The sequence below is a fragment of the Capsicum annuum genome, chromosome 1 (assembly GCF_002878395.1).
Source record: "Capsicum annuum cultivar UCD-10X-F1 chromosome 1, UCD10Xv1.1, whole genome shotgun sequence".
In the NCBI taxonomy this organism is placed as follows: domain Eukaryota; kingdom Viridiplantae; phylum Streptophyta; class Magnoliopsida; order Solanales; family Solanaceae; genus Capsicum; species Capsicum annuum.
Window position 1 is genome coordinate 16,302,032 of NC_061111.1, and position 25,084 is coordinate 16,327,115.

Genomic DNA, 25,084 nt, shown 5'->3' on the forward strand with positions numbered 1-25,084 from the left:
GACCCTTCAACCAAATAGCTTCCTTGAAAGCCTCTATAATAGTCATATACTCTGCCTCAGTAGTTGACAAAGCAACAGCAGTTTGTAAGGTAGCTTTCCAACTAATAGCACAACCACCAATGGTGAAAACATAGCCTGTAAGGAACCTCCTTTTATCATGAACTCTTGCAAAATTAGAATTAACATACCCGATTACCCCATCTCTATTTTTCCCAAACTGCAAACAAACATCAACAGATCCATGCAAGTATCTGAAAATCCACTGAACTACTTTCCAATGTTCTTTGCCAGGATTTGCCATGTATCTGCTAACTGCACTGACGGCATAAGATAAATCTGGTCGGAAACACACCATCGCATACATAAGAGACCCAACGGCACTAGAGTATGGAACTCGAGACATATAGTCATGCTCATCATCTGTTTTTGGAGATAAAGTGGCCTAGAGTTTGAAGTGAGCTGTCAATGGAGTACTTACAGGTTTGATATTTTGCATATTGAACCTGTGAAGAACTTTCTAAATATACATTTTTCTTGCTCAAGTATAACTTACACTTCTCTCTATCCCTCATGATTTCATTGCCAAGAATCTTCTTTGCTGCTCCTGGATCCGTCATCTCAAACTCCTTGTTGAGCTGGTCTTTAACATTTATTATCTCTCTCATATTCTTTGCTGCAATTAACATATCATCAGCATACAAGAGAAGATACACGAATGAACCATCACTTACCTCCTTGAAGTAGACACAACTATCATAGCTACTCCTCTAAAATATATGAGAAGTCATAAAAGAGTCAAACATCTTATACCACTGCCTGGGAGATTGTTTTAAGCCATAAAGAGATTTTTTCAGCAAGCATACATAGTCCTTCTTTCCTGAAACTACAAAGCCCTCTAGTTTCTGCATATAGATGTCCTCCTCAAGTTCTTCATGTAAGAATGCAGTTTTAACATCTAACTGCTCAAGCTCAAGATTATGCATGGCCACAATACCAAGTAAGGCTCGAATAGAACTATGCTTTACAACTGGAGAAAACATATCTGTAAAGTCAATACCTGGAACCTGACTGTAGCCTTTAGCAACTAGTCTTGCTTTGTACCTTGTATCTTTAACTCCCGATGTTTCTTCTTTCTTTTTGAATATCCACTTGCAATGGATATCTTTCTTATCTTTAGGCAATCTCACCAAATCCAATATGCCATTCTTATGAAGTGATTCTATCTCCTCCTGCATAGCAAGCATCCATCAGCCAGAATCATCACAACTAACTGCCCCTGAGTAAGAAGAAGGTTCTTCACTAGAATCAATACCTTCTTCTACATTCAATACGTAAGCAACCAAATCAGCTTCAGTATACTTATGAGGAGGTCTAATATCTCTTTTAGGCCTATCTTTAGTAATAGAATACTGTGGCATCACTGGTGGTGAAGAAGAAATAGTACCACTCTGTATCTCCGGGCAAGACTAAGAAGTAGGCATTGGTGTAGACTCTGATTCAATCTGTAATTCAATGTGGGAGCTTGACTATTGCTGATTCATGTCACTAAGCTCATCTGAAGGCGAAACACTAGATTCGGAGGGAGCCCGAAGCATGACAGTTTCATCAAACACAACATCCCTGCTAATTATAACATTTCTGCTTTTTGGACACCAAATGTTATAACCTTTAACACCGGGCTTATAACCCATAAATAAGCACTTGACAGATCTAGGCTCTAACTTTTCATTATCAACATGAGCAGACGGGGGACATCCAAATATCCTTAAATCGAATAATTAGAAGGAGTACCAGACCATACCTCTTGTGGAGTCTTTTTATCAATCGTGACTGAGGGAAAACGATTAATAAGAAGACAAGTTGTAAAAGCAGCTTCAGCCCAAAAGACTTGGGTAAACCAGCATTAGAGAGCATACCACGCACCTTCTTCATTATGGTCCTATTCATTCGTTCAGCCACATCATTCTGCTGCAGAGTATGATGAACTGTCAAGTGCCTCACAAATCCTTCTAACTTGCACAGAGCATTAAATTCATCAGAACAAAACTCTAAACCATTATCAGTACGAAGGCATTTTACCTGCTTCCCTATTTGTTTTTCAATCATAATCTTCCACTCCTTAAAAATAGGCAACACATCATTCTTTTACTTCAGAAGAACACCCAAACTTTTCTAGAATAATGATCAATAATAGTCAGCAATTAATTCACACCTCTTCTAGAAGGTACTCTAGAAGGACCCTAGAGACCAGAATAAATATAATCAAGTGTGCCTTTAGTTGAGTGGATGTCTTTAGTGAATCTGACTCTCTTCTGCTTCCCAAAAACACAATGCTTACAGAACTACATTTTGGTAATACTCTGACCATCAAGAAGTCCTCTCTTGCTTAGTTCAGTTATCCCGTTTTCACTCATATACCCTAGGTGCATATGCCAAAATTTAGCAACGTCACTTTCTAATAGAAAGGAGGTAGAAACATCTGTATCACCTATAATCGTAGAGCCTTGCAAGATATATAAATTTGAAGACTTTCTCTGTCCCTTCATCACAACAAGAGCACTTTTAGTAACCTTCAGAACTCCACCTTCACCAGTGTACCTCTATCCATTCGAATTAAGAGTACTCAAGGAATAAGATATCTCTTCAGGTTTGGGACATATCGTACATCACCAAGTGTCCTTGCAACCCCATCAAATATCTATATTCTGATTATTTCAATACCAGCTATCTTACAAGGTGTATTACTTTCCATCAATACAGCACCTTTAGAGACTGCTTCATATATTGTAAACCAATCCCGATTATGACACATATAAAACATGCAAGCTAAATCAAGAATCTAAACCTCACAGGGTTTGGAGTTACCATCAGAAACAACCAAGAGTTCTCCATCACTACTGCTATCTTAAACAAAACTGGCTTCACCGGACTTCTCTGGTTGGTCTCCCTTCAATTTTGGAGCTTCTCTTTTCTCTCTATTTTGTAACTTCCAACACTCGAATTTGATGTGGCCCTTCTTCTTGTAGTAATTATAGGTTTTGTTTCTATTTCTGGACTTTGACCTAAACCTATCATCACCCCCAGAGTTCCTCTCATGAGTCCTTCCTCGAATAATGAGACCATCTCCTTGAGTCTCCGACCTATTCACAAGATGTTTTATCTTCTCCTTAGAGAACAACGCATCATGGACTTCATCTATGGTCAGGGTATCATGACTATATAAAATCGTATCCCTAAAGGTTGAGTATGATGCAGGCAGCGAACACAACAGAAGCAACCCTAAATCTTCCTCATCGTACTTAACCTCCAGAGTTCCTTAAAAAGGATAGGTGATCCTCCAAGGATGCACCCTTAGACATGCAATGGTAATAAAGTCATTATTTGAGATGCAACTTACTAGTTAGGATCTCCGTCATGCATAAAGATTCCAGTTCAACCAAAATGCAGTGACAGTGGTCTCCTTCAAAACATCCTGCAAAATCTGACTGGATAAATGGAGGTGAATCTAAGATAGAGCCTTTCGATCCTTATGTCGTTTATCATTATCTTTCCACGATAAGGACATATGATCAAACCCTAACAGCGCATCGTCCAAATCCATCTACGCGAGCACAGCCCGCATCTTAACCTGCCATAACAAAAATCTAGTATTGCGATCCAACAGCGAAATATCATACTTCATAGTTGTCATCCTTGAGAAAATAATTGACCAAACTCGGATACCAGTTTGTTATGAATCGGGAAGAAATAAAGCAAACCACAAGCAAGAAAAAATAAGAACACACAAATTTATGTGGAAATCCTTGCGGAAAAAACCACGGGCAAAGGCAGGGGAATTTCACTATGAAAGGAGAGGAGTACAATGTGGAGTACAACTTAATTTCTGAATAATCAAAACAACCCACTAAATACACTTATATAATACGTGCATACAAATAAGTTCTAGTTTCAAAAACATAAAGGTCCATATCGACCCAATCCCTACGCTACCACCACCGACCCCATTGAAAATCACCAACATGGGTTGCACCGTGAAACTTTCTGGGTTGGATCAATAAAATTTGGGTCATACCTCTAATTAAAACTTTACCAATCTTGAATTGGAGGGCATAATTCACACAATGTTTTCCTTGATATGTGAACGTGCATAGTATATATATATATATATATATATATATATATATATATGTATTTAATAATCAATAAATATAAAATTTAAATAAAATAATTAAATTTTATATTCATAAAATATATTAGAGGATGTTATGTATCGTAAAATTAATTGGTTGACGTAACATATGCTTTAAAAAATGACAGTGGGTGATAGTGACGATCAATAGTAACGATCGTGAGTTGTTGGTATATTTGATAGTGATGATAAACTTCCCCCAACTCAATCAGGTCGTCATAAGTAGAACTCTGGCCATAATATAATATAATTATCGAGAGTAAGTGCTATAACTTATTTTCAAGATCTTGATCGAATCAAGCCTCTGCAATTTCAGAATCTCCCTGGTGAATGGCCTGTTCTCCCTGATCGAAACATCTAGTTCAATTACTTTCCTTAGAACCGTACTCGAGAATTCCATTTTGTGCTACAACCCTTCCTATCTGATAGAAAAGAATCCCATGATCCTGAACCAATGTCTGGTAGTAGGCGGTGACAGTTATGATGATAGTTATGCAATGTTCACTAATTGTACTTACTAAAGATGGTTGGTGGAGATAGTTGTGTGGCGTTGGCTCAAGTAGTCATAAGTAGTGGCTAGTTGTAATGGTCTTACATTTCTTGTGCCTGACAACAGAAGCAGTTAGTGGTGGTTTGAATTAATAAAGGTTTGAACTTTATAAATCGTTCATCAAGTTTGTTCTACGTATTAGTTAGTTCGGATACTATGTCTTAAAAGCAATCTTTTCGTAATTACATTTCAAGTTGTGGCTAAAATATTAGGAAAAATAACATAAAACACACACCTTAACGTATCATATTTACACAAATTTTCACTCTTATAAAGTAATTACAAAATTATCAACTAATTATGTATCTTTGTTGGATATATCAAAATCTAATTATGTATCTCGACAGACCCAAAATCAAAAAAAATATATCTGAAGCTAATTATGTATCTTTACAAAGAAAAAAATACATCTCCGTTATTATGTATCTTTACAAAGAAAAAATAAATCTCCGTTGGATGTATTAGGAGCTAATTATGTATCTCGATAGTCCCAAAATTAAAATTTTCAATAATTATGAAAAATATCAGAATTTTCTACAAGTAAGCTCCAAATTGTGGGATTTATGTTGTTTGTCCAAAATATTAAGGGAGACTATCAAAAATAGACTCAAATATGGGTGACTTTCAAACTTTAGCCCCAAATAAAAATGCATTTTTAAAATAGCCCTTACTTATTAACTCATATTTTATTGGACGAAATTTCCCCTCCAATATATCTTTCTTCCAAAACAATCGACTATCTTCCCAAACAAACGATCGATCACTTTGTAGCCGTAAGGTTTCTTCAGGTAAGAACACACCTAATTTGTTGTAAATTTTAGCTTATTGATGCATTGCGGTAAATTTTAGCTTGTTATATAATTAACATATTGATTTGATGTTTGGGGAGATGAACGTAAGCTGAAGTTGAGCTATGCTGTTGTTGTAGTAACATATTTTCCATTGAGGAATTATGTCAAACAGGTTTTGGGGTTTCGTTATTACAGTTATAATTGTGTTTGAGTAGTTGCGGGTAGGGGTGGGCATCGTATGGTATATACCGAACACCAGATCGAAACCAAAAACTTTTATACCGCGGTATGATGTTATGGTATTTGGTAAGAATTTTAAATTATTTTGGTATTTTGTACAGTATTTGGTATTTATGCAATAAATATCAAAATACCATATACCGCACCGAAGTTTTTTAATAACATATAAAACCCCATATATATATATATATATATATATATATATATATATTATATTTAAGATTATTAAATATATTTATATATCATCCATTAGCCAATTGAATACAAAAGTAGCTTTTATTCAGAAATAAATTTTTTGGGAAGCTTATTATTTAGGAGTGCTATGTTTAAGTTTAGGTATTGTTGTTCAGAGTTTGCATCTCGGACTATTCAATTGTGATTGAAATATTATTTTTGTGTAATTGATTAACAAAGATAGTTGTTAGCCTAACATGATTGAGACGTTTTTAAAATTTAAAGTTATAGTTTTTTTATATGAATATATGTAATTAGAAATCAAATAAAGTATGGTTACAGAATTACCATACCATAAAATATCAAAACCGAATTTAAAAATACCGAACCATACCGAAATAATTTGGTATGGTAATGGCATTGTTCTTTTAGATACCAAAAATCAAAGTTACCGTACCAAAGTTTAAAATACCGTACCGTACCGTACCATACCATGCCCACCCCTAGTTGCGGGGGTTTGGTCTTGGAGGAAAAGACCGTTAATATAGGAGTTAATGTTGATCGCAACATTTTTTGGTAAGGCCAAACGTATAAGGTCAAGGTGGTACAAGAAATTAGTTCCAAGTATTTCAAACTAGTGGTATAATTAGCATTAGAAGATGGTGAGGAATTGTTAGAAGATGATGAGGATTTGTGCCATTGGTATTACTAGTGGTATTATTAGGGTTTGTTATAGTTACTTTTCTGTTAGTATTATATGTTGTTCCTTTACTTCTTTGTTGGGCTGCTTTGGACTGTTTTTCTCTTGAACCAGAGGGTCGATTAGATACATTCTCGCTACCTATGAGTTGGAATAAGGTAGGGATAATTTTGCTGACACTCTACCCTCTCCCCGACTTTACTTTATGGGATTACACTAGGTTGATGATGATGTTGTTGTCTTTTGAGATTTCTGTTTGTTATAATTCTTAATTTGTTTTGTTCTGTAGCTTTGCTTGCTTTTATAAACAAGTTTGCCTTTGTTGTGATTTTGTTGACTTGATGATGCTACTTGTTTGTTCAAACTGTGTTCGAAGTCATAAAATTTGTTCTGTGTTCTTTACATTTTCTTCGATGAACATCTTTGGCAATTTTTTCCTAATTTAATTAGTTTCAACTGTCGACTATCAAGTTGCATTTGCTCAAGTTTTTTGTTGATTAAAAAATTTCATCTTTCGCTCAGTTTTTGCAGCTGCATATGAACAATTTGCATTTGGTAAAATGTATGTGCTTTTGATTTTACATAAAGCAAGGTCATTGTACGAGCATGTATAGCATACTAGATTGCCTATTGTGGAAGCGCACACATGTATAGCATACTAGGTTGCCCGTTGTGGAAGTGCACTAAAATGATTTTATTGCTTTTATTAGTCCAGCATTATAGAATTTTGGTGTTTGTTAGGGGGTGAAACTGTTGGTGCTCACCCTAAATTAGTATATGAACTGCATTTTGTTCGAGTAGAGGCTCTAGTGATGAGTTTTAACTTATGCTTATGTTCTCATTGCAGCTTATGCTTATTTTGTTTTACAGAAAGCAAGTGTCAATTTACACACGTATAGCATACTAGGTTGTGTATTGTGGAAGTGCACTAAAAGGCTTTCAATGTTCATAAAAGATTTATAGTAATACCAATGGCATAAAACTCAAGAATAGTCAGTACATCCTTCTCTTTCAAGGCCATACTATCAGAGTATTGTGTTGATAAACGATGTTGCATCACTTGCAACCTATCTCTGATGTAAACAACCCTCTCAAAATCACCCCTATAGTGTGTTATTCAGTAATTTCAAGTGATATTTTAGCATCTTCAGATTCTGCCATATATTTGAAGTTATGCCCCATGGTCAAGAGTTGACACTGCTTTAGTTTGTAATTATTTGGCAGATGATCTATAAGTCTTGCCCTAGAGGAAAGAGTTAGACAGTTATGCCCCATGGGCAAGAGTTGACACTGCCTTAGTCTGTAATGATTTGGAAAATGACCTACAACTTTTGTCCTAGAGGCAAGACTTAGACAGTTATGCCCCATGGGCAATAGTTGACAATGCCTTATTCTTTAATGATTTTACTTGTTGAAGACATATATTCTAAATTATGCTGTTACTAATCTTTTGTTTATACAAATGTTATACTGTTGAAATTGAAAACTTTTTCCTAAGAGGCAAAAGGTTATTCTTTAATTGTACTGCTTAGATTATTAACATATATGCAACTCTTGCCTCATGGGCAAGACTTAGTCTATAAAAATGTTATACTGTTGAGACTGAAAATTTTTGCCCAAGAGTTAAAAGGTTATTCTTTAATTGCACTGCGTAGATTATTAACATATATGCAACTCTTGCCTTATGGGAAAGACTTAGTTTAGAATAAGCACAAATGTTATACTGTTGAAATTGAAAACTTTTGCCTAAGAGGCAAAAGGTTATTCTTTAATTGCACTGCTTAGATTATTAACATATATGCAACTCTTGCCTCATGGGCAACACTTGGTTTAGAACATATACAAATGCTATGCAGTTGAAATTGAAAACTTTTGCTCAAGGAGCAAAAGGTTATTCTTTAATTGCAATGCTTAGATTATTAACATATCTGCAACTCTTGCCTCATGGGCAAGACTTAGTTTATACAAATGCTATACTGTTGAAATTGAAAACTTTTGCCCAAAAGGCAAAAGGTTATTCTTTAATTGCACTGTTTAGATTATTAACATATATGCAACTCTTGACTTATAGGCAAGACTTAGTTTAGAACAGGCACAAATGCTATATTGTTGAAATTGAAAACTTTTGTCCAAGAGGCAAAAGGTTATTCTTTAATTGCAACGCTTAGATTATTAACATATATGCAACTCTTGCCTCATGGGCAAGACTTAGTTTATACAAATGCTATACTGTTGAAATTGAAAATTTTTGCCTAAGAGGCAAAAGGTTATTCTTTAATTACACTGCTTAGATTATTAACATATATGCAACTTTTGTCTCATGGGCAACACTTAGTTTAGAATAGATACAAATATTATATTGTTGAAATTAAAAACTTTTGTCCAAGAGGCAAAAGGTTATTCTTTAATTGCACTGCTTAGATTATTAACGTATATGCAACTCTTGCCTCATGGGCAAGACTTAGCTTAGAAAATTATTGTACTGTGATTATAAACATCAAATACAAATTTTTATTAATATTCTTTTGCTCAACACAGGTTTCAATATGCATTTTTTGCTTATGGCGTTTCAATCATTGGATGGACCAACTGTAAACCAGTAATAATGGTAGATGCAACATTTTTGAAGTCAAAATATCGTGGTGTTCTCATGATAACAGTGTCAAAGGACAAAAACAACAACATATTTTCTTTGACTTTTGGAATTGCAGACTCAGAAAATAATGAGTCTTATAACTGGTGACAGAGAATTCTTCATTGATAAAATATATAAAAAGTAAAGTTGCAATTTTTTTAGTATACTAATAGACATTGATGTAAAATACATAAAGTGAATTTAGTAGAAACTTACATCAACAATGATGTCAATTAAGTTTGAAGACAAAGTTGTGAAGAATTGAAGCAACATCAACGGAGAGATCATCTATTTCTTCATCAGAAGCAACCTCCATTTTTTTCTTTTTATCGGGTTTGATGATTTGAAAGAAGTCCAATGAAGCGAAAGAGGAGCAAGAGAAAGAGTATTTGAGAAAATGAGAAAAAAATTATGAACATCGAGTGTATTTGAGAAAAAACTGGAAAAAAAAAAATAATAAAAACGAAAATAAAGATTAAAATACAAATGAATTAAAAAAATGAAGAAATAGATAATGATTGAGAAAAAAGAATAAAGGTTGAGACAAATAAATTAAAACATGAAAATAAAATTAAAGAAAAAAATAAAAAGTAAAAATAATAAAAAGGAGAATAATAAAATTAAAGGAAAAAATAAAAGAGTGAAAGAACAAAAAATAAAATTTGAGAGACAAATGAGTATGTAAAGTATAAAAATATATTTGAGGTGTAGAGGGGTAAAATGGTACTTGTACTATACCTAAAAAGTAAGGAAGGTTATTCTTCGAACACATTTTTATTTGGGATCAAATAGCTAAAGTCATCGATATTTGAGTCTATGACATGTAATTTCCTGAAATATTAATAGGTTGTCCGAAAATCGGCCATCTAAGCTAATTTCCACCAAAACAATGGGCCCCCAAATGCAGAGCCCAAGTAGAAAAACTACTGGCCCATTAACAAAATCACCTAAGCAGCCCATTTAGTTTAGAAATCCAAATCCAATTTACTAGTCCTAAAATCATTTTTTTTCAAAAAGATCTAATAGGGTTTTAGCCTTTTGTTAGGGGTTTACAATGGAGAATAATAAAACATCCTTCAATCCAGATAAGGTTCCAAAACTATCCACAAAATTCCCAATTTGCTCAATGCCTGCAAAATTCCATTGAAGTCTCAAACCAACTTCTTTTTCAATGGCTGCAAAATTTTCAACAGCTCTAGACATCCATTGTAACAACATACCATACACTTTAGACTCAAAACTCCCTCTCCCTCATGGGGGTTCATCATCAAGATTATCCATCAAAAGATTCACTGTCTTTTGCAACAATTCAAAATCACAAAAGCCAAATCTAAATCTTGATTTAGATTTGGATTCTCCAAGAAAAGCAACCCCATCTTTATCTGAACAACTTAAACCACTTTCCAACACCATTCTTGATGACCCCCCAAGCCAAGCAAGAATTCTTTCTAAGCCAAAGTCCACTTGGGTAAACCCCACTAGGCCTAAACCTTCTGTACTGTCTTTACAAAGGCAGAAAAAGTCTGCTTACTCTTACAATCCTAAAGTTAGAGACCTTAAGAATTTTGCCAGGAGGTTGAATGAGTGTCACTTTAGTGATGAAGCTTTCGTGGCGGTTTTGGATGACATACCACATGAACCTGCAAGGGATAATGCTTTGTTGGTGCTTAATAGTATAAGGCCTTGGCAAAAGAGTGTGCTTTTTTTCAATTGGATCAAGACCAAGAAATTGTTTCCACTCGAAACTATATTTTATAATGTTGTTATGAAGTCTTTGAGGTTTGGTAGGCAGTTTCAGCAGATAGAGGAACTGGCATTTGAGATGATTGATGGTGGGGTTGAGTTGGATAATATTACTTATTCGACTATTATAACTTGTGCGAAAAGGTGCAATCTTTTTGATAAAGCGGTGGAGTGGTTTGAGAGGATGTATAAGACTGGTTTAATGCCTGATGAAGTTACTTATTCTGCTGTTTTGGATGTGTATGCTCAGTTAGGGAAAGTTGAGGAGGTTATGAGTTTGTATGAGAGAGGGAGGGCTAGTGGTTGGACTCCGGATCCTGTTGCTTTCGCGGTGCTGGCTAAAGTGTTTGGTGCAGCTGGGGATTATGATGGCATTAGGTTTGTGTTGCAAGAAATGAAGTCGCTTGAAGTGAAGCCTAATGTGGTTGTGTATAATACACTGTTAGAAGCAATGGGTAAGGCTGGGAAGCCTGGTTTGGCTAGGAGTTTGTTTGAGGAAATGATGGAGTCGGGGCTTAGTCCGGATGCGAAGACGTTGACAGCATTGATCAAGATTTATGGGAAGGCAAGGTGGGCTAGAGATGCTTTGGAACTTTGGGAAAGAATGAAGACAAATGGATGGCCTATGGACTTCATTTTGTATAATACATTGTTGAGTATGTGTGCTGATCTTGGGTTGGAGGAAGAGGCTGAGACGTTGTTTGATGATATGAGGAAGTCGGAGCATTGTAGACTAGATAGTTGGAGTTATACAGCAATGCTTGACATATATGGAAGTGTAGGAAATGCAGAGAAAGCTATGGCTTTGTTTGAGGAAATGTCTGAAGTAGGGATCGAGCTTAGCGTTATGGGATGCACTTGCTTGGTTCAGTGCTTTGGTAGAGCAAAGAGGATAGATGATTTGGTTAAGGTGTTTGAATCCTCAGTACAGAGAGGAGTCAAGCCAGATGACAGACTTTGTGGATGCTTGCTCTCAGTTGTGGCCAATTGCAAGGGCGACGATGCAGATAAGGTGCTTGCTTGTCTACAACAAGCTAACCCAAAGTTGGTAACCTTTATCAAGCTGCTAGAAGATGAGAGCGCTAGCTATGACATTGTGAAAGAAGAGTTCAGGTCCATTCTGACTAATACATCAGATGACGCTAGAAGACCATTCTGTAACTGTCTAATTGATATATGCAGAAACAGAAATCGCGCAGAGAGGGCTCACGAGCTTCTGTACTTGGGAACTGTATATGGACTATACCCAGGTTTACATACAAAGACACCAGAGGAATGGCGATTGAACGTCCGAGCACTATCCGTTGGTGCAGCTCAAACTGCATTTGAAGAATGGATGAGAACACTAGTTAAGATTGTGCAAAGTGAAGAGACCTTGCCGGAAGTGTTATCGGCAAACACAGGAGCTGGAACTCACAAGTTCTCACAGGGTTTGGCAAATGCCTTTGCTTCTCATGTGGAGAAACTTGCTGCTCCTTTCAAACAGAGTGAAGAGAAAGCTGGTTTCTTCATTGCATCTCGTGAAGATGTAGTGTCATGGGTCCAATCACAGGCAGCTGCTGCAACTGCAACTGCATAACTCATATTTTTTACTTAGTTGAAATTACTGTTAAATAGGATTATGCCTTTGATTAAACTTGATTGGAAGTACTGAACTTAAATGCATAAAGATATCTAAAGTGTTTTCTTTCCCATTGCCTCATTTGTAAGATGAATTTTACACAATGGTATCAACAACATTTCTCTCTTCTGTAAACCGCAATGGTGGAAATCCACCTCCATAATACAGATTTTCGCCTAAAGCTCTGTATAACTAAGCCAACCAACCTGATTACAAGCACTTCTTTTGGCTCTAAAAAGATGGAGACGAGGAGGGACAAAAAAAGAAGAAAAGAAAGAAAAAACGAACTTGAATGAATGGAAATATCCTCTATGCAAAATCTAGCAAAAGAAAATAAATAAAAGAAGATCCTGTTTCTGTTCTTTCGAAGAGAGCAGTTGCAACTACAGAAGCTCTACTTTCAGTGAACTGCTCACTGAGTCTTTCCAATATCTAGCTAGCACTAGTTTTGGCTGTTTGTCAAAGAGGATAAGCAGACAACTGTGCTTATGTTGACTTCAAATGATCCTCAGAACGCCCATCCGGGTGGATCTGGGAGGTTACCACCACGGCTCCTCAAGTAACTGGAGATCATCCAGCTCCCCCCACTTTTCGCAAGATCTCAACAACTCAAGATCAAAACTGCAGCATCACTACACATGGACATCAGTGCTGCACAGATGCCACCAGTTGTAAAAATTCAGAGGTATTTCCCCGATGACTTCCAAATTCTTCCTTCAAGAGATATCACCATAACAGTAACATCATCATGGTACTTCCTGCGGTCTCCTTGAGGAATATCCAGCAACTCATGCAATTCCATTCCTGCAGACGAAATTGAATCCACTTGAGAATAGGCGTCTGGCATGTTATAACCAGAACAGAAAAAAACATATAGAAGGTCCAGTACAAGATAACCATGAAAACAAGGTTCTCCATATTTAAAAGACTTTTTACTGGCTATAAAACCCTACATAGTAGAATGAAGATGCCAAGAATATTATTGTGAAAAACGGAGCCTAAGCAAATATTAGCTTCATATTCCACAGCTATACAAAGCTTAGATAAGCATGTCGCTGATGGTATCCCAGAAACCCAAGAGCGCACACAGTTGACAAGTGAAAGATAAGCTTAGGCATAAGAAGTGATGCATATAATTAAGATCACAACCATAGTAAGCCCGTGAAAGTAGCTGCTAACATAACTTACATAAATGCAACATATTCAAAACAGGCATCCTTTTTTGAAAAACGGGTTAGCAACCAATCTTAAGCATGACATTAATAGAGTTCCTGAAGCCCAAGGGTGCCCACAAGCGACAAGTGAAAATGAGCTTAGGTCGTTGGGCATGAGAGGATATAACTGAGACCGAAGACACAGTAAGTCTGTGAAACAACTGCTAACGTAGCTTACAATAATGCAACAAAAAAATTATGCCCGCGAAATAGCGCGCTCCGCGACAAGGGAGCATGCATTCTTAACTAAATAAGTGCAGCGGTGAAGAGAATTCTAAACAGCTGCATGGTAAATGCAATCACAAAAATCAATGTAATACTCTAGCTTCTTAAAATTTTGAATACGGCCAGACCCATTAGTAGCAAAGGAAAGGAAGGATAAGACCAATTAGTGTAGTAATAACACAAAATCAAGCACATGGTTTGCTTGATCCTTGTAATCACTAACAATCAGTTTTAAATTATAAAAGAAAAAAATCAAACTCTTTTAAGCAAAAACAGGTCCAACAACACTTCCTGAAAACTCAAAAGCTTAGTTGCAAACTTATCTTTTTGAACACTTCAGAAAAATGCAACCTAAAAAACCAGGACCAACTGCAAAAGTTACAGAATGCGAGTGCAAAGGAAAAGGATAGAACTTTCCAAGCCTGAGATTGATTTATTTCCTACTATGCCTGGAACGTCAAGCAGAAGATATGAGCTTGGGCTTTTTCCACGGGGAAAGGAGCATTACTAAGAATAAAGAGCAAAAGTACAAAAAGATCCTTATTTTCTTTTATAGGAGACAACTCAAATACTTGCCAAACCAACACACCAAGGTGAGGAATGATCTGTTGAACAGACATGCTCTATTTAGCTCTATGATTTTCGTAAAATGGTTCAAAACAATATTTTAGAAAGTATAGGAATCGTGTAACTAGCTAATTTCTGAACTAATCAGCAGTGCAAATGATCAAAAGAGGCTATTCATAGATAGATAGGAATATATGTAAGTTAGTTAATAGAAATTAAGCTACTACACATAATTAGTCGTTGAACTGAAATTAAGCAATATTAGACATAAGTTTGTGTTACTGCCTACAGCATCCAAAGTGGAACAATATAGCTGCCCCACCTAATAAAGAGAAATGACTAACAGGTAATAGCAAGACCTGTGGGCTGTGGCAGATCCAACACTCCTTGTATATCTCATTTAATATATGATGATGACACACTTATTTTATTCGATGCAGATAAGCAGCAACTGCTACACCTAAGGTTAATCTTGACGGAGTTCGAGGCATTAACTGGGTTGCATGTCAATTGGATGAAGAGCATGTTTTATCCTGTTAACGGGGTAGAGAGGGATGAAGAATTAGCTGGCGTCTCTTGGATGGTCACTCATCAAGCGTGTAACATGCAAGAAAATCTACAGAGTAGGGGGTTCCAATTGTGTAATAGATGCTAACCGTGTAGAGAAGAGGCAGAAAGGATGAGTCATATTTTTTCTGATTGTTCTACAACGAGACAGCTCTGGAACCTCTTTCTGGGCATTTGTGGTATTTCTTAGATCATGCCAGCAACCACTTCATAATTACTTGACTGCGGGAGTTCTAATGGATCAAGTAAAGCTTGGAAGATAATATGGAACACAATCCATGGTGAACCATTAGGAAAGAAAGAAACTGAAGATGTTTTGAAGGTGCCCCAATATAAAGATTAAGACTGGTTGTATTTTGTTCCGTTTTTTTTAAATGTAGCAAAGTGCATGTTGAGTAGGCCGAATTTCTGATAGACTTTGAGCCAGTTTGGATAGGATTAAAAAAATTGTTTTTTAGCTTAAGTGATTAATCGCTTAAAATAAGTGCTTTTAAATTAAGCAGACAAGTGTTTTGATAGAAGTGCTGAAACTGAAAAAAATCTGTTGATGTGTTTGGTAAACAAGTGTTGTCAATCACTTTTTTGTTGTAAAAATGACTTAAATATCCTTAAAGTTGTTAACACATAATAACGTGAATTATTTATGATTTTTAATTCTAATACTTCAAAAATAATTTCTATTTAAATACACTTTCAACGTAAAGTGATTATGCCAGGTCAATTTATAAATATAAGTTAATTTTTTATTTTTAAATATTAAAAAATAAAAATTTTAAGATATTTTTTATATAAATATAGTATTATATTGTATTATTGCAAGCTTGTAAACAACAAAAAAAATTTAGGAATGAAACGAACTATCAAAAAGAATCAATTTTTAAAATTTAAATAACATGCAGAGATTCTATATGAACGGATAGAGAAGAACTTACCACAAACTCGATTTGACAATAAAATTTTTGAGTGTTTTCTTATGTAATGATGGATTCTCTGAAAATAAAGGAGAAAGATGAAGAGAAAACTGGAGGGAAAAGATAAAAAAAAGCGGCAAAAAAAAAACGAAAGAAAAATCAATAAGGGCTACAAAGTTTAGGGTATTGTTGGAATTAGAAGAAAATATAAGGGATAAAAAGGTAAATGTTTTGGTCAAACCTAAAAAAAAAAATAATTTAAAAAGTAAAAAGCTGGGGGTATCCAGCTTCTCAATTTTTGCTTTTTTTAATCCACTTTTAGCTTTTTTTAAACTCTTTTTAATTTTACCAAACACCTAAAAAAGCTAAAAAAGTGATTAAAATCTAGTTTGATCAGATTTTAATCCTATCCAAACACCCTCTTTGTAGGTACCGTTCCTTTTTGATTTCATCGAAAATTACATCTTTTACAGGTCAAAAGGAATTGATAACAGCAAGTTGTCTAAGAGGACCAGAAATTAGGAGACTGCATTAGCAGATAAAATTCTCATAGCAGAAACTCAGGGTGCTCAGAAATGAATAAACATCACAACCACCAACACATAGCAAGGTCATAAAATTACCAAAATAAAAGGCTATAGTTTACCCTTAACACAGAGACTGGACAGAAAACTTACCAGCTTTCTTGGCTGCTCGGAACAAAAGCTCCTCAATCAGGTGCTGAGCAGGATCCCCATCTGGAAATTTCTCCATGAAATTCTCAACATGAGAGACCACCTCCTCATTGCTCAAGTCTTGGTATAAGCCATCAGAGGAGAGCACCAAAAACTGATCACCTGGACAGAGTCTATGGTGGCGCAATGAAGGTGTACAAGAAATGTAAGGAGCATTGCCAATGTACACATTCCGAAACATTTCTAGCAATACATCATTGAATTTAGGCTGCACGAACATATATTCTAAAATGTTAGGGGGCTAGCAACAAAAATGTTTTAAAATGTATGTAACTTTTCAATTTTGCATCCAAAGAAGTACAGCAAATATGAAAAAATCATTCTCGTCTCCACATTAAATTGTAGTCAGTGTAAAGGGAAAGATATGTATCATATAGAACACGGAACAAGTGAATGTAGTTGCACAAAATGGCAATATTCAGAGGGAATTCTGTAAACAAATTTAAGAAAAATGAGCTCCAAACTGTGAAAATTGATGCAAAGGAGGAGATTTCAGGATTAGGTGCCAGAATGAAGAAAGAGAAGTGAAGACCAACCTGTTTGAGGAAGCCTGCACCAAAGGCACGAGTGACCTTCAAACGACCTTTTACTCGATCATTGACAATGCAATTGCTGTCATCTGGGTGCTCTCTCTTAATTCTATTAACTTCCTGAAATTGTCAGTGAAAGACATCAATTCAAGAACCAGTTCTTGTAGCATAAGCAGGAATATATACGCTACAAGCAATGGAAAGAAATATTAGAGTAATTGGCATAAGAAGACTACAACAACAACAAACCCAGTGTATTCCCACTTTGTGGGGTCTGGGGGGGGTAAGATGTACGCAGTCCATACCTCTACCTCTGATGAAGTAGAAAGGCTGTTTCCGAAAGACCCCCGGCTCAAGTTACGAGATATCAAACAAACACATAGTACAGCACAGAAGCAGATGACATAACATAGATACTGCAGCCATAAGGAATATAAAACAGAGTAAAGCAGGAATGCAGGAATATAAAGCAGAGGAAAGCACACAGATTCGTAACAAACATAGAACACGGAACACGGAACAGAACATTGAATACGGAATCATACCAGGAATACACCCCCACCAATTACCTCCCTACATTAGCGACCCGAACAGGCCCTAATCCTCTGCCGTAATTCGCGTCTTCCAGACCTTCCTATCTAGGGTCATGTCCTCGGTAAGCTGTAACTGTTCCATGTCCCGCCTAATCACCTCACCCCAGTACTTCTTCGGTCTACCCCTACCCCGTCTAAAACCATCCAACGCTAGCCTCTCACACCTACGGACCGGGGCATCCATGCCCCTCCTCTTCACGTGTCCGAACCATCTCAATCGTGCTTCCCGCATCTTACACTCCACTGAAGTCACCCCAACCTTCTCCCGGATAGTCTCATTCCGAGCTCTATCCCTTCGGGTCAGTCCACACATCCAGCGCAACATCCGCATTTCTGCCACCTTCATTCTTTGGGTGTGGGAGTTCTTAACTGGCCAACACTCCGCTCCATACAGCAAGGCCGGACGGACTACCACCCTATAGAATTTACCTTTAAGCTTGGGCGGCACCTTCTTATCACACAGCACCCCCGATGCAAGTTTCCACTTCATCCATAGTTTCACAATTAATGTCTTGTAACCATAGATCTATACATAGCACAACAAAGTCGAACATAAAACATATACCTCATAACAGGCAGGTGAAGGGGGACGTCACCATACTCACTTTTAAATGTATGTGGATAATACTAGGAAAGGTAACCTGAAAAGAACACAATTTCAAGAGTCTACAAAAGCACACATCCTGCCTTCCTCTCTGCAAACCTTGTATTTACTATCATGCTGTATTTACCTTCTCAGCAGGATAAGCATGCAAGACAACTTTCACGCGATTGCATCAACAGGTCTATCCATCATCGGTGAACATTGTACAACAGATGAACAAACAAAGGAGGGATGCAAGACGAAGACTTTCCAGGGGGTCACCCATCCTAGTACTACTCTTGCCCAAGCACAACACTGTACAACAGATCTAATTAAGTTGCACAAACACATACTGGTCTTCTTGAACAGTCCTCCTTTTAGTCCTTTAGACTCTTCTAGTAGCTTTTAAGTTTTCATATTGGTTAATTTGTATTGTTCCACAAGTAGATCAGTAGAGATTCACCATAAAATTGTTCGTAAAACTTGGAGGTGCATTCTGCACGCTGCTAGACTGCTAGATACAGCAGTAATTTCAAAAACTCAAGGCAAATGTAAACCCTGAAGCAGACCCTTGTATCTCACTATGGCCATCCCTTAAGAGTTGCAGAGACGCAAGCTGATTTCCATTGTTTGAAAGCCATCACAGATAATTCATTAAATTTGAATCAGTGGTTTATCTCCAGACTCCAAGGATAAGAAGTTGATTAAGAACCTAAATCCTAAACAATGCTCTCAACGTAATTGCTTAAATCAGCAGAAAGACATAGTCATACTGCTTTGAAGTAAATTGCCGGTGAAAAAGATTTTACCAGTACACGCACAAATGAAACTTGACCAAATTTGTAATTCGCAAGAGGGTATCTAGACTTCTTGATTAGCATTTAACATGGTCAATGAGCACATACTGGTTAATTTTCCAGCTTCCTTAATCCTTTGTCTTCTTCCAAGTAAGACAACTAGGCACTGGCTGGTCTCAAAATGCAAAGTACTTGCCTCTTTGATATCAAATCATTCACATACAGTAAACTTTCTGCACTATCATCAGAATGACAAAAATAAAAAAGCAGCATATGACAACAAACCACCCTAGTTATGCGGACAATTCACACCAACCATAAACATCAGATTAAAAAAGTTCTACATTGACACCAAGCAAGCTGTTTTAGCCCTATAAAACTGGACATTCATATTCACATAATTTAAAACTGCAGAGGATATAGCTAATAGTAAAGGTCATCTCAGAGTCAAGGTGACTAGAACTCCAATTGATGGTAACTGGATGTAATTTATAACAAGTGGTATAGCCAATCTTGAGATAAAGTGATAATACATGTGGTTTATGATAACAAGTTCATTAAACAATCAACTGAGTTGGTATGCCGCAACTTCAAATTGATCATCACTTGATGCAGTTTCTAACAAGTAGTATGGCCAATATCTTTGAGATAAGTGGAATAAGTGTGGTTTACAATAACTAATTCATTAAACAATCTGCTGAGTTGGTAAGCCGCGACGTTAATTGTACCTATAATCGAAAAGGAAAAGCAAATACCGCTTGAAGAATTTGTAAACATCAAATCGGACACATTATTTGGACTTGCCTAGATCTAGATGTCTTTCAACAGGATGAAACAAAGCTCCTACAAATGAATGTTGAAAAAAGAAGATATGCTATCCTCCCCCACCGCCTCACCTTTTTTCTACTCTCCACATTCACATCGGCACTGAGTCCTTCCTCACCCCCTTTTTTGGGTTTGTTAATTTGGTTTTCATTTTGCACAATCACCTTAATGCTAGGGTAGATCCATTTTCAGATCGTCAACATTAGTGAAAAGTGGAGCATTAGTACGAGGAACCTTAGAAGTCAACAGAAGTCTTTATTAGATGCCTATACCAGCAAACCATTCCTAGCATTTAAGAGTTCAATACACTTAGATCAAGAATTAGTGACCAACAAGATGACAATAAGGCAAACAGATGCGTAATATATCTCTACCAAAAGAAATTTAAGACAAAGCAGCCTTCAAAGTTCCTATTTGGAAATTTATCAAAGTAAAATTGTATCGCCCACTACATTAAATCAACCAATTTTCTTCAAACACAATCCACATATTAAAATTCAAACATTTAATCAAGCATCATAAATAACTCATAAAGGGAACTAAGGAACCTTACTTCTTCAATACTAGTGCTGTGATCAGTGGATAATTGCAATGCAGTCAGCTTCATACCCTGACCAGGTGCCTCATTTGTCACCTTATTCTCCTCATTGCATGCACTTGTGGTTTCTTCAACAATGCCCTCATCAGTTAACTCGCCATCATGTGGACCTTTGGATTCCGAAGAAGAACTAACCTCCTCAGGCTCATATTTTGCCACAATAGCACGACTATCTCCTACATTCATTACATACACATCTTCGTCTCTCATTAAAGCAACCAACAAACAAGACCCCATAAGTGCTACTTCCGGATATCGATCAAGTACTCTATCTGTCATATCCAAGTACGCCAACTCAGTAACTTCAAGAGCCCTGGACATTGCCCTCAAAACCAACTCATGATCAACTGGACCCGTCTTTCGCCTCCTCTCTTTTTTACTAGTCCTTTCCTCCTCAACTCTATTCTCCTCCTCTTCGACTTTCTCCTTATCTTCCAATCCAAATTTCCATGGGAACAATTTCTTACTCTCTTTGTGCTTACTTAACAATCCATGTTTCAATTTCGACAACAACAACGACCTCCTATTCACTGCTGAACCAGCATTATTTACACTTAATGCATCATCTACTGAAAATGCAAATCTATCTGAACCTGAAAGATCAAGCCCGTCTTCTGTTTCCTCTTCCGCTAAAAATTCCCATAATCTCCTCCTCCTAACTTCTATCTCCCCTGATTCAAACGTCACCTTCTTTGACGGCCTTCTATCCACCTGATGCTGCAAGCTGACGTCATTTTCACCTTCTTCTACTCCACCAACCCCGCTAATAGTTGCCACATTACTCGAATTCTCAGCAATTACTTGGCATTCTGAACTTGGATTCGCCCCTTCTTGGTTACTAGTATCTTCACTATCCCAAAATAAACCCTCCAATTCTTTATACATAGCTTTGTATAGATTACTCATCAAGAACTCGGGAGCATCAGGGCCATTAAATCCATCATAAATTCCAACAAATAACCATCCATGTTCTTCCGATACAACCACATGCACACGATCCTCCCCCGCTTTACCCAATGCCCATTGAACATTGGATTCACTACCCATATCTGAATCATGTGTGCACTCCGCCGCCGCCGGAATATCCTTCCGGCCGCCAACAAAGTTCCTCACCGGCACTACCCACGGACGTTTCTTCTCGGAGAAATTCCTGTAAAACGCTTTTTTAATTCCCGAAATGCCCTTCTTCCTCCTCTTTTTTACATAAACGCCACCTAATGGAGCTGAAAACGGAACCCGGTTACCTCCACCGCCGTCTAAGCCGCCGTCAAGTGGTCCAGATAGTGCTCCACGCTCGATCGGACCGGACATGAAGAAAGCTCTCTCCATTGGACCGGACGGTTCTCCTCCTCCGCCACCTCCGCCGCCGCCGCCGCCACGTGGAACCGGCTGAAGCGGCAAAGCACTAAACGACGACGTACTTTCAAAGCCATTTACAACACTACCCTTAACGCTACTACTACCTCCATCAAAACCCATAAGACAGATACCACCAGTACCAGTACCAGTACCATCACTCCCAGTGGCATCATCGTAAAAATCATCAAGTTTAAGGACAGTTCTAGGAGTAGAACTATTAGCACTAACAGCCGCACCAGAAATAGCACGGAACCCGGTTTCAACTGAACCGGCCGGTCTACTCCTCCCGACTTCATCAAACCTTAAACTCTGCGAAGGCGAAACAAATCGATCTGAATTCGTCGGAGATACAAACCGAGCTGAAGACCTTACATAGCAAAAAGAATGTCCAAGTGTTTCATCAAGCGGTTCACCGGCGGTGAAAATCACCTCCGGTTCACCCCGGTTCACAGCCGGGTTAAAACACGGAAACAGCTGCGATAACCCTCCTCCCATCACATTCGATTCATTTCCCCCTCCCCCACCCCCAACACCAACAACAACAACAACAACTCTTTATCAGATATTTATCGAATGATATAAGTTTAACTAAAGAAAAATGAAACGTGGGTATTGTAGAACAGGCAAAAGGGTGTAAGAATTGTGTAGATTCTTGAGTTTTTGGTTTTGAAAGAGAGAGATATATAGTGAGACAAAATTGTATGTGTGTATACAGATGTGCTGTAGAGAGAGAAAGGGGAGAGAGTGGAGTAGTTTTTTTTGTATTGTTTTTTTTGCGGGGTGATGAATGAAGTTAAAAAGGAATACTTAAATTTGAATGAAAAAAAGGGACTAAAAAAGAGAAGAAGATGAAGATGACTGGTGTTTTTTTGACTTCAGTAAGAAAAGAAAAAACATAGACTATAATAGAACAGAAGGCTATTTTTTTTTTATTCATGGGTGTGTTTGGTATGAACGAAAACATAAAATGTTTTTAAATTTTCTTATGTTTAATTGACTTATATATTTTGAAAAATATTTTTCAAACCAACTCATTTTTCTTAAATATAAGGAAAATAATTTTCCTTCAAAAAGTAAAAAAAAATATTATCCAAAACTGTCTTTCAACCTCATTTTAAAGTTGAAATATTCAAGCAATTCTTAAAATCATCTGCCCCGCTTTCGCCCCTAATACCCTATCACCCCGACATCACCCCTATCCTACTCCTACCCCACCCTCACCCCCAAAATTCAATTATTTTAAAAAATATTCCAAAAAATTTTTTTAGTCCATCCCCTACCCCCACCCTCACCCCCAAAATTCAATTATTTTAAAAAAACATTTTAATTTTTTTCTTAATCTATCCCTTATTTCCACCCCACCCCTATCCCTACCAGTCCCCCTTCCAAAAATAATATCTACATTTTATTAAAAAATTTAAACTTTTCTTTTACCTCACGCCCCTATCCTCCCTCCCCTTTTATCAGCCCCTTCTCCCATCGCTCCCCTCTCCCAGCAACCTTAAAAAAAAATTAAATTTATTTTTAAAAAATTTCAATTTTTTTCTTCCCCCTCACTCCCTTACCCTGACCCCAACTCCTACTACCCCTTCCCCCCTCCGACCAATTTTAAAAATTTTTGTTAACAAAAAAATTCAAAACTTCTTCTTACCTCATCCCTACTACCTATTCTGACACCCCCACCCAACCCTTCTACCAACCCCTTCCCCCAAAAAGCTTTAATTTTTTTAATAAAAATCTAAAATTTATTTTTACGCTTTACCTAAACACTAAAATTATTTTTTGGAAAAAAAAAAAAATTTCATTCACCAATCAAATATTGAAAAATCTTTTCCATCCACCAACCAAACATAAGAAAACAAGTAAAAAATCAACTTGTTTTTCAGAAAAATATTTTTTAAAAAAATATTTTTCTTCATACCAAACACACCCTATAATTTTCTTCTTTTTTCAGGAAATAAGATTTTTGACCTTTTAGCATGAAAAATAAATAGGAGATTATTTTTTTGTATCAAAATTTCTTATATGTACAAATGAATTTCTTGAAAGAAAAAAATGCACTAAACTTTTACTCATGCGTCAAGTTTGAAAAGAGTTGGACCATGATCTTCTCTCACATTTCTAGAAGAGGTTGTTTTTATGATTCAAATCTACAACAACATATGATATTAATTTTACTAGTTATGTCAACACTATTACTCAATAAATATATATATGTATCTTAATTTAAGATTGACTCTTCTAACTTAATTAAAATTGAATTTTTTGAAATTTTTTTATTCATGAGAATTCTATAGTAGAGATGGAATTCAGAAACAACCATCAACTACAACCCCAAAAAATTAAACTTCAGATTCGAGTCGAGAAAGAAAGCTAAGCTCTCGGAGGACTTTCAGAAACTAAGGAAGACAGGTGGATTATAGAGCTAGGATAGCAATAAGTGATCCATTCTTAAAAACAAAAAAGACTGAGCTGAGAAAAAAGGAGTTCATTAATTGCATGGTAGACTGCTTCTTGATTCAATATTTACATTGGATTTTAATATATAAAGTTTTTATTTTATAGATTTAAGTCATGAAAATAATATTTTATAAAAATTCAGTGTATCTAATATTTTTGAATCATGTGAATAGCGGGAGTTCAAATGAATGTGAATACTTCGTTTTAGGAAAGTTTTTAGCTGAGCTGGCAATTGGGAGTCCACGTAGGATGCTATGGGAATATGGTGAAATGACAAAAATGGCCATGGATAAAGTGAAGAATGAAGGATGAGGGAAAGGAGAATTGTGGGGCCTTATTATTAAAGAAAGAAAGGAGGGAGGGGGGTAGGGTCAACGCGGGGGAATGGAGGGACATTTTTTGTGTCTTTATGGACTGCTTTTGTCTTTATCCTTGTTTTTTGGGTGACACAAATTTCACTATTCCTTTTTTATTTTCT

At 36.6% G+C, this 25,084-nt stretch overlaps 2 protein-coding genes across 3 annotated transcripts; one reads left to right on the forward strand and one right to left on the reverse strand.

Annotated features, from left to right (window-relative positions):
- Positions 1-10,307: 10,307 nt before the first annotated feature.
- On the forward strand, positions 10,308-12,716 carry LOC107873383 (pentatricopeptide repeat-containing protein At5g46580, chloroplastic). The gene has a single exon (XM_016720222.2). It carries the CDS (start codon positions 10,451-10,453, stop codon positions 12,599-12,601), a length of 2,151 nt encoding a protein of 716 aa, XP_016575708.1. The 5' UTR covers positions 10,308-10,450; the 3' UTR covers positions 12,602-12,716.
- LOC107873382 (protein phosphatase 2C 29) lies at positions 12,694-23,050 on the reverse strand. 2 transcript variants are annotated; one of them, XM_016720221.2, is made up of 4 exons: positions 20,743-23,050; positions 17,398-17,511; positions 16,805-17,069; positions 12,694-13,447 (listed from the first exon to the last, which is right to left on the reverse strand). In XM_016720221.2, exons 1-4 carry the CDS (start codon positions 22,639-22,641, stop codon positions 13,323-13,325), a joined length of 2,403 nt encoding a protein of 800 aa, XP_016575707.2. In that variant the 5' UTR covers positions 22,642-23,050; the 3' UTR covers positions 12,694-13,322. The 2 variants fall into 2 exon arrangements, with proteins under 2 accessions (XP_016575707.2, XP_047250488.1); XM_047394532.1 differs by lacking the exons at positions 12,694-13,447; positions 16,805-17,069; positions 17,398-17,511 and adding an exon at positions 18,537-19,602 and having other exon boundaries at positions 20,743-23,018.
- Positions 23,051-25,084: the final 2,034 nt, after the last annotated feature.

Bases quoted from the DNA above. Each gene is read 5' to 3' on its own strand.
- LOC107873383 (XM_016720222.2), top strand. From the start codon at position 10,451: ATGGCTGCAAAATTTTCAACAGCTCTAGACATCCATTGTAACAACATA.
- LOC107873382 (XM_016720221.2), bottom strand. From the start codon at position 22,641: ATGGGAGGAGGGTTATCGCAGCTGTTTCCGTGTTTTAACCCGGCTGTG. The intron at 17,512-20,742 runs GTAAGGTTCCTT...TGACAATTTCAG, and splicing joins ACAGCACTAGTATTGAAGAA to GAAGTTAATAGAATTAAGAG. The intron at 17,070-17,397 runs GTTGGTCTTCAC...ATGTTCGTGCAG, and splicing joins GTGCAGGCTTCCTCAAACAG to CCTAAATTCAATGATGTATT.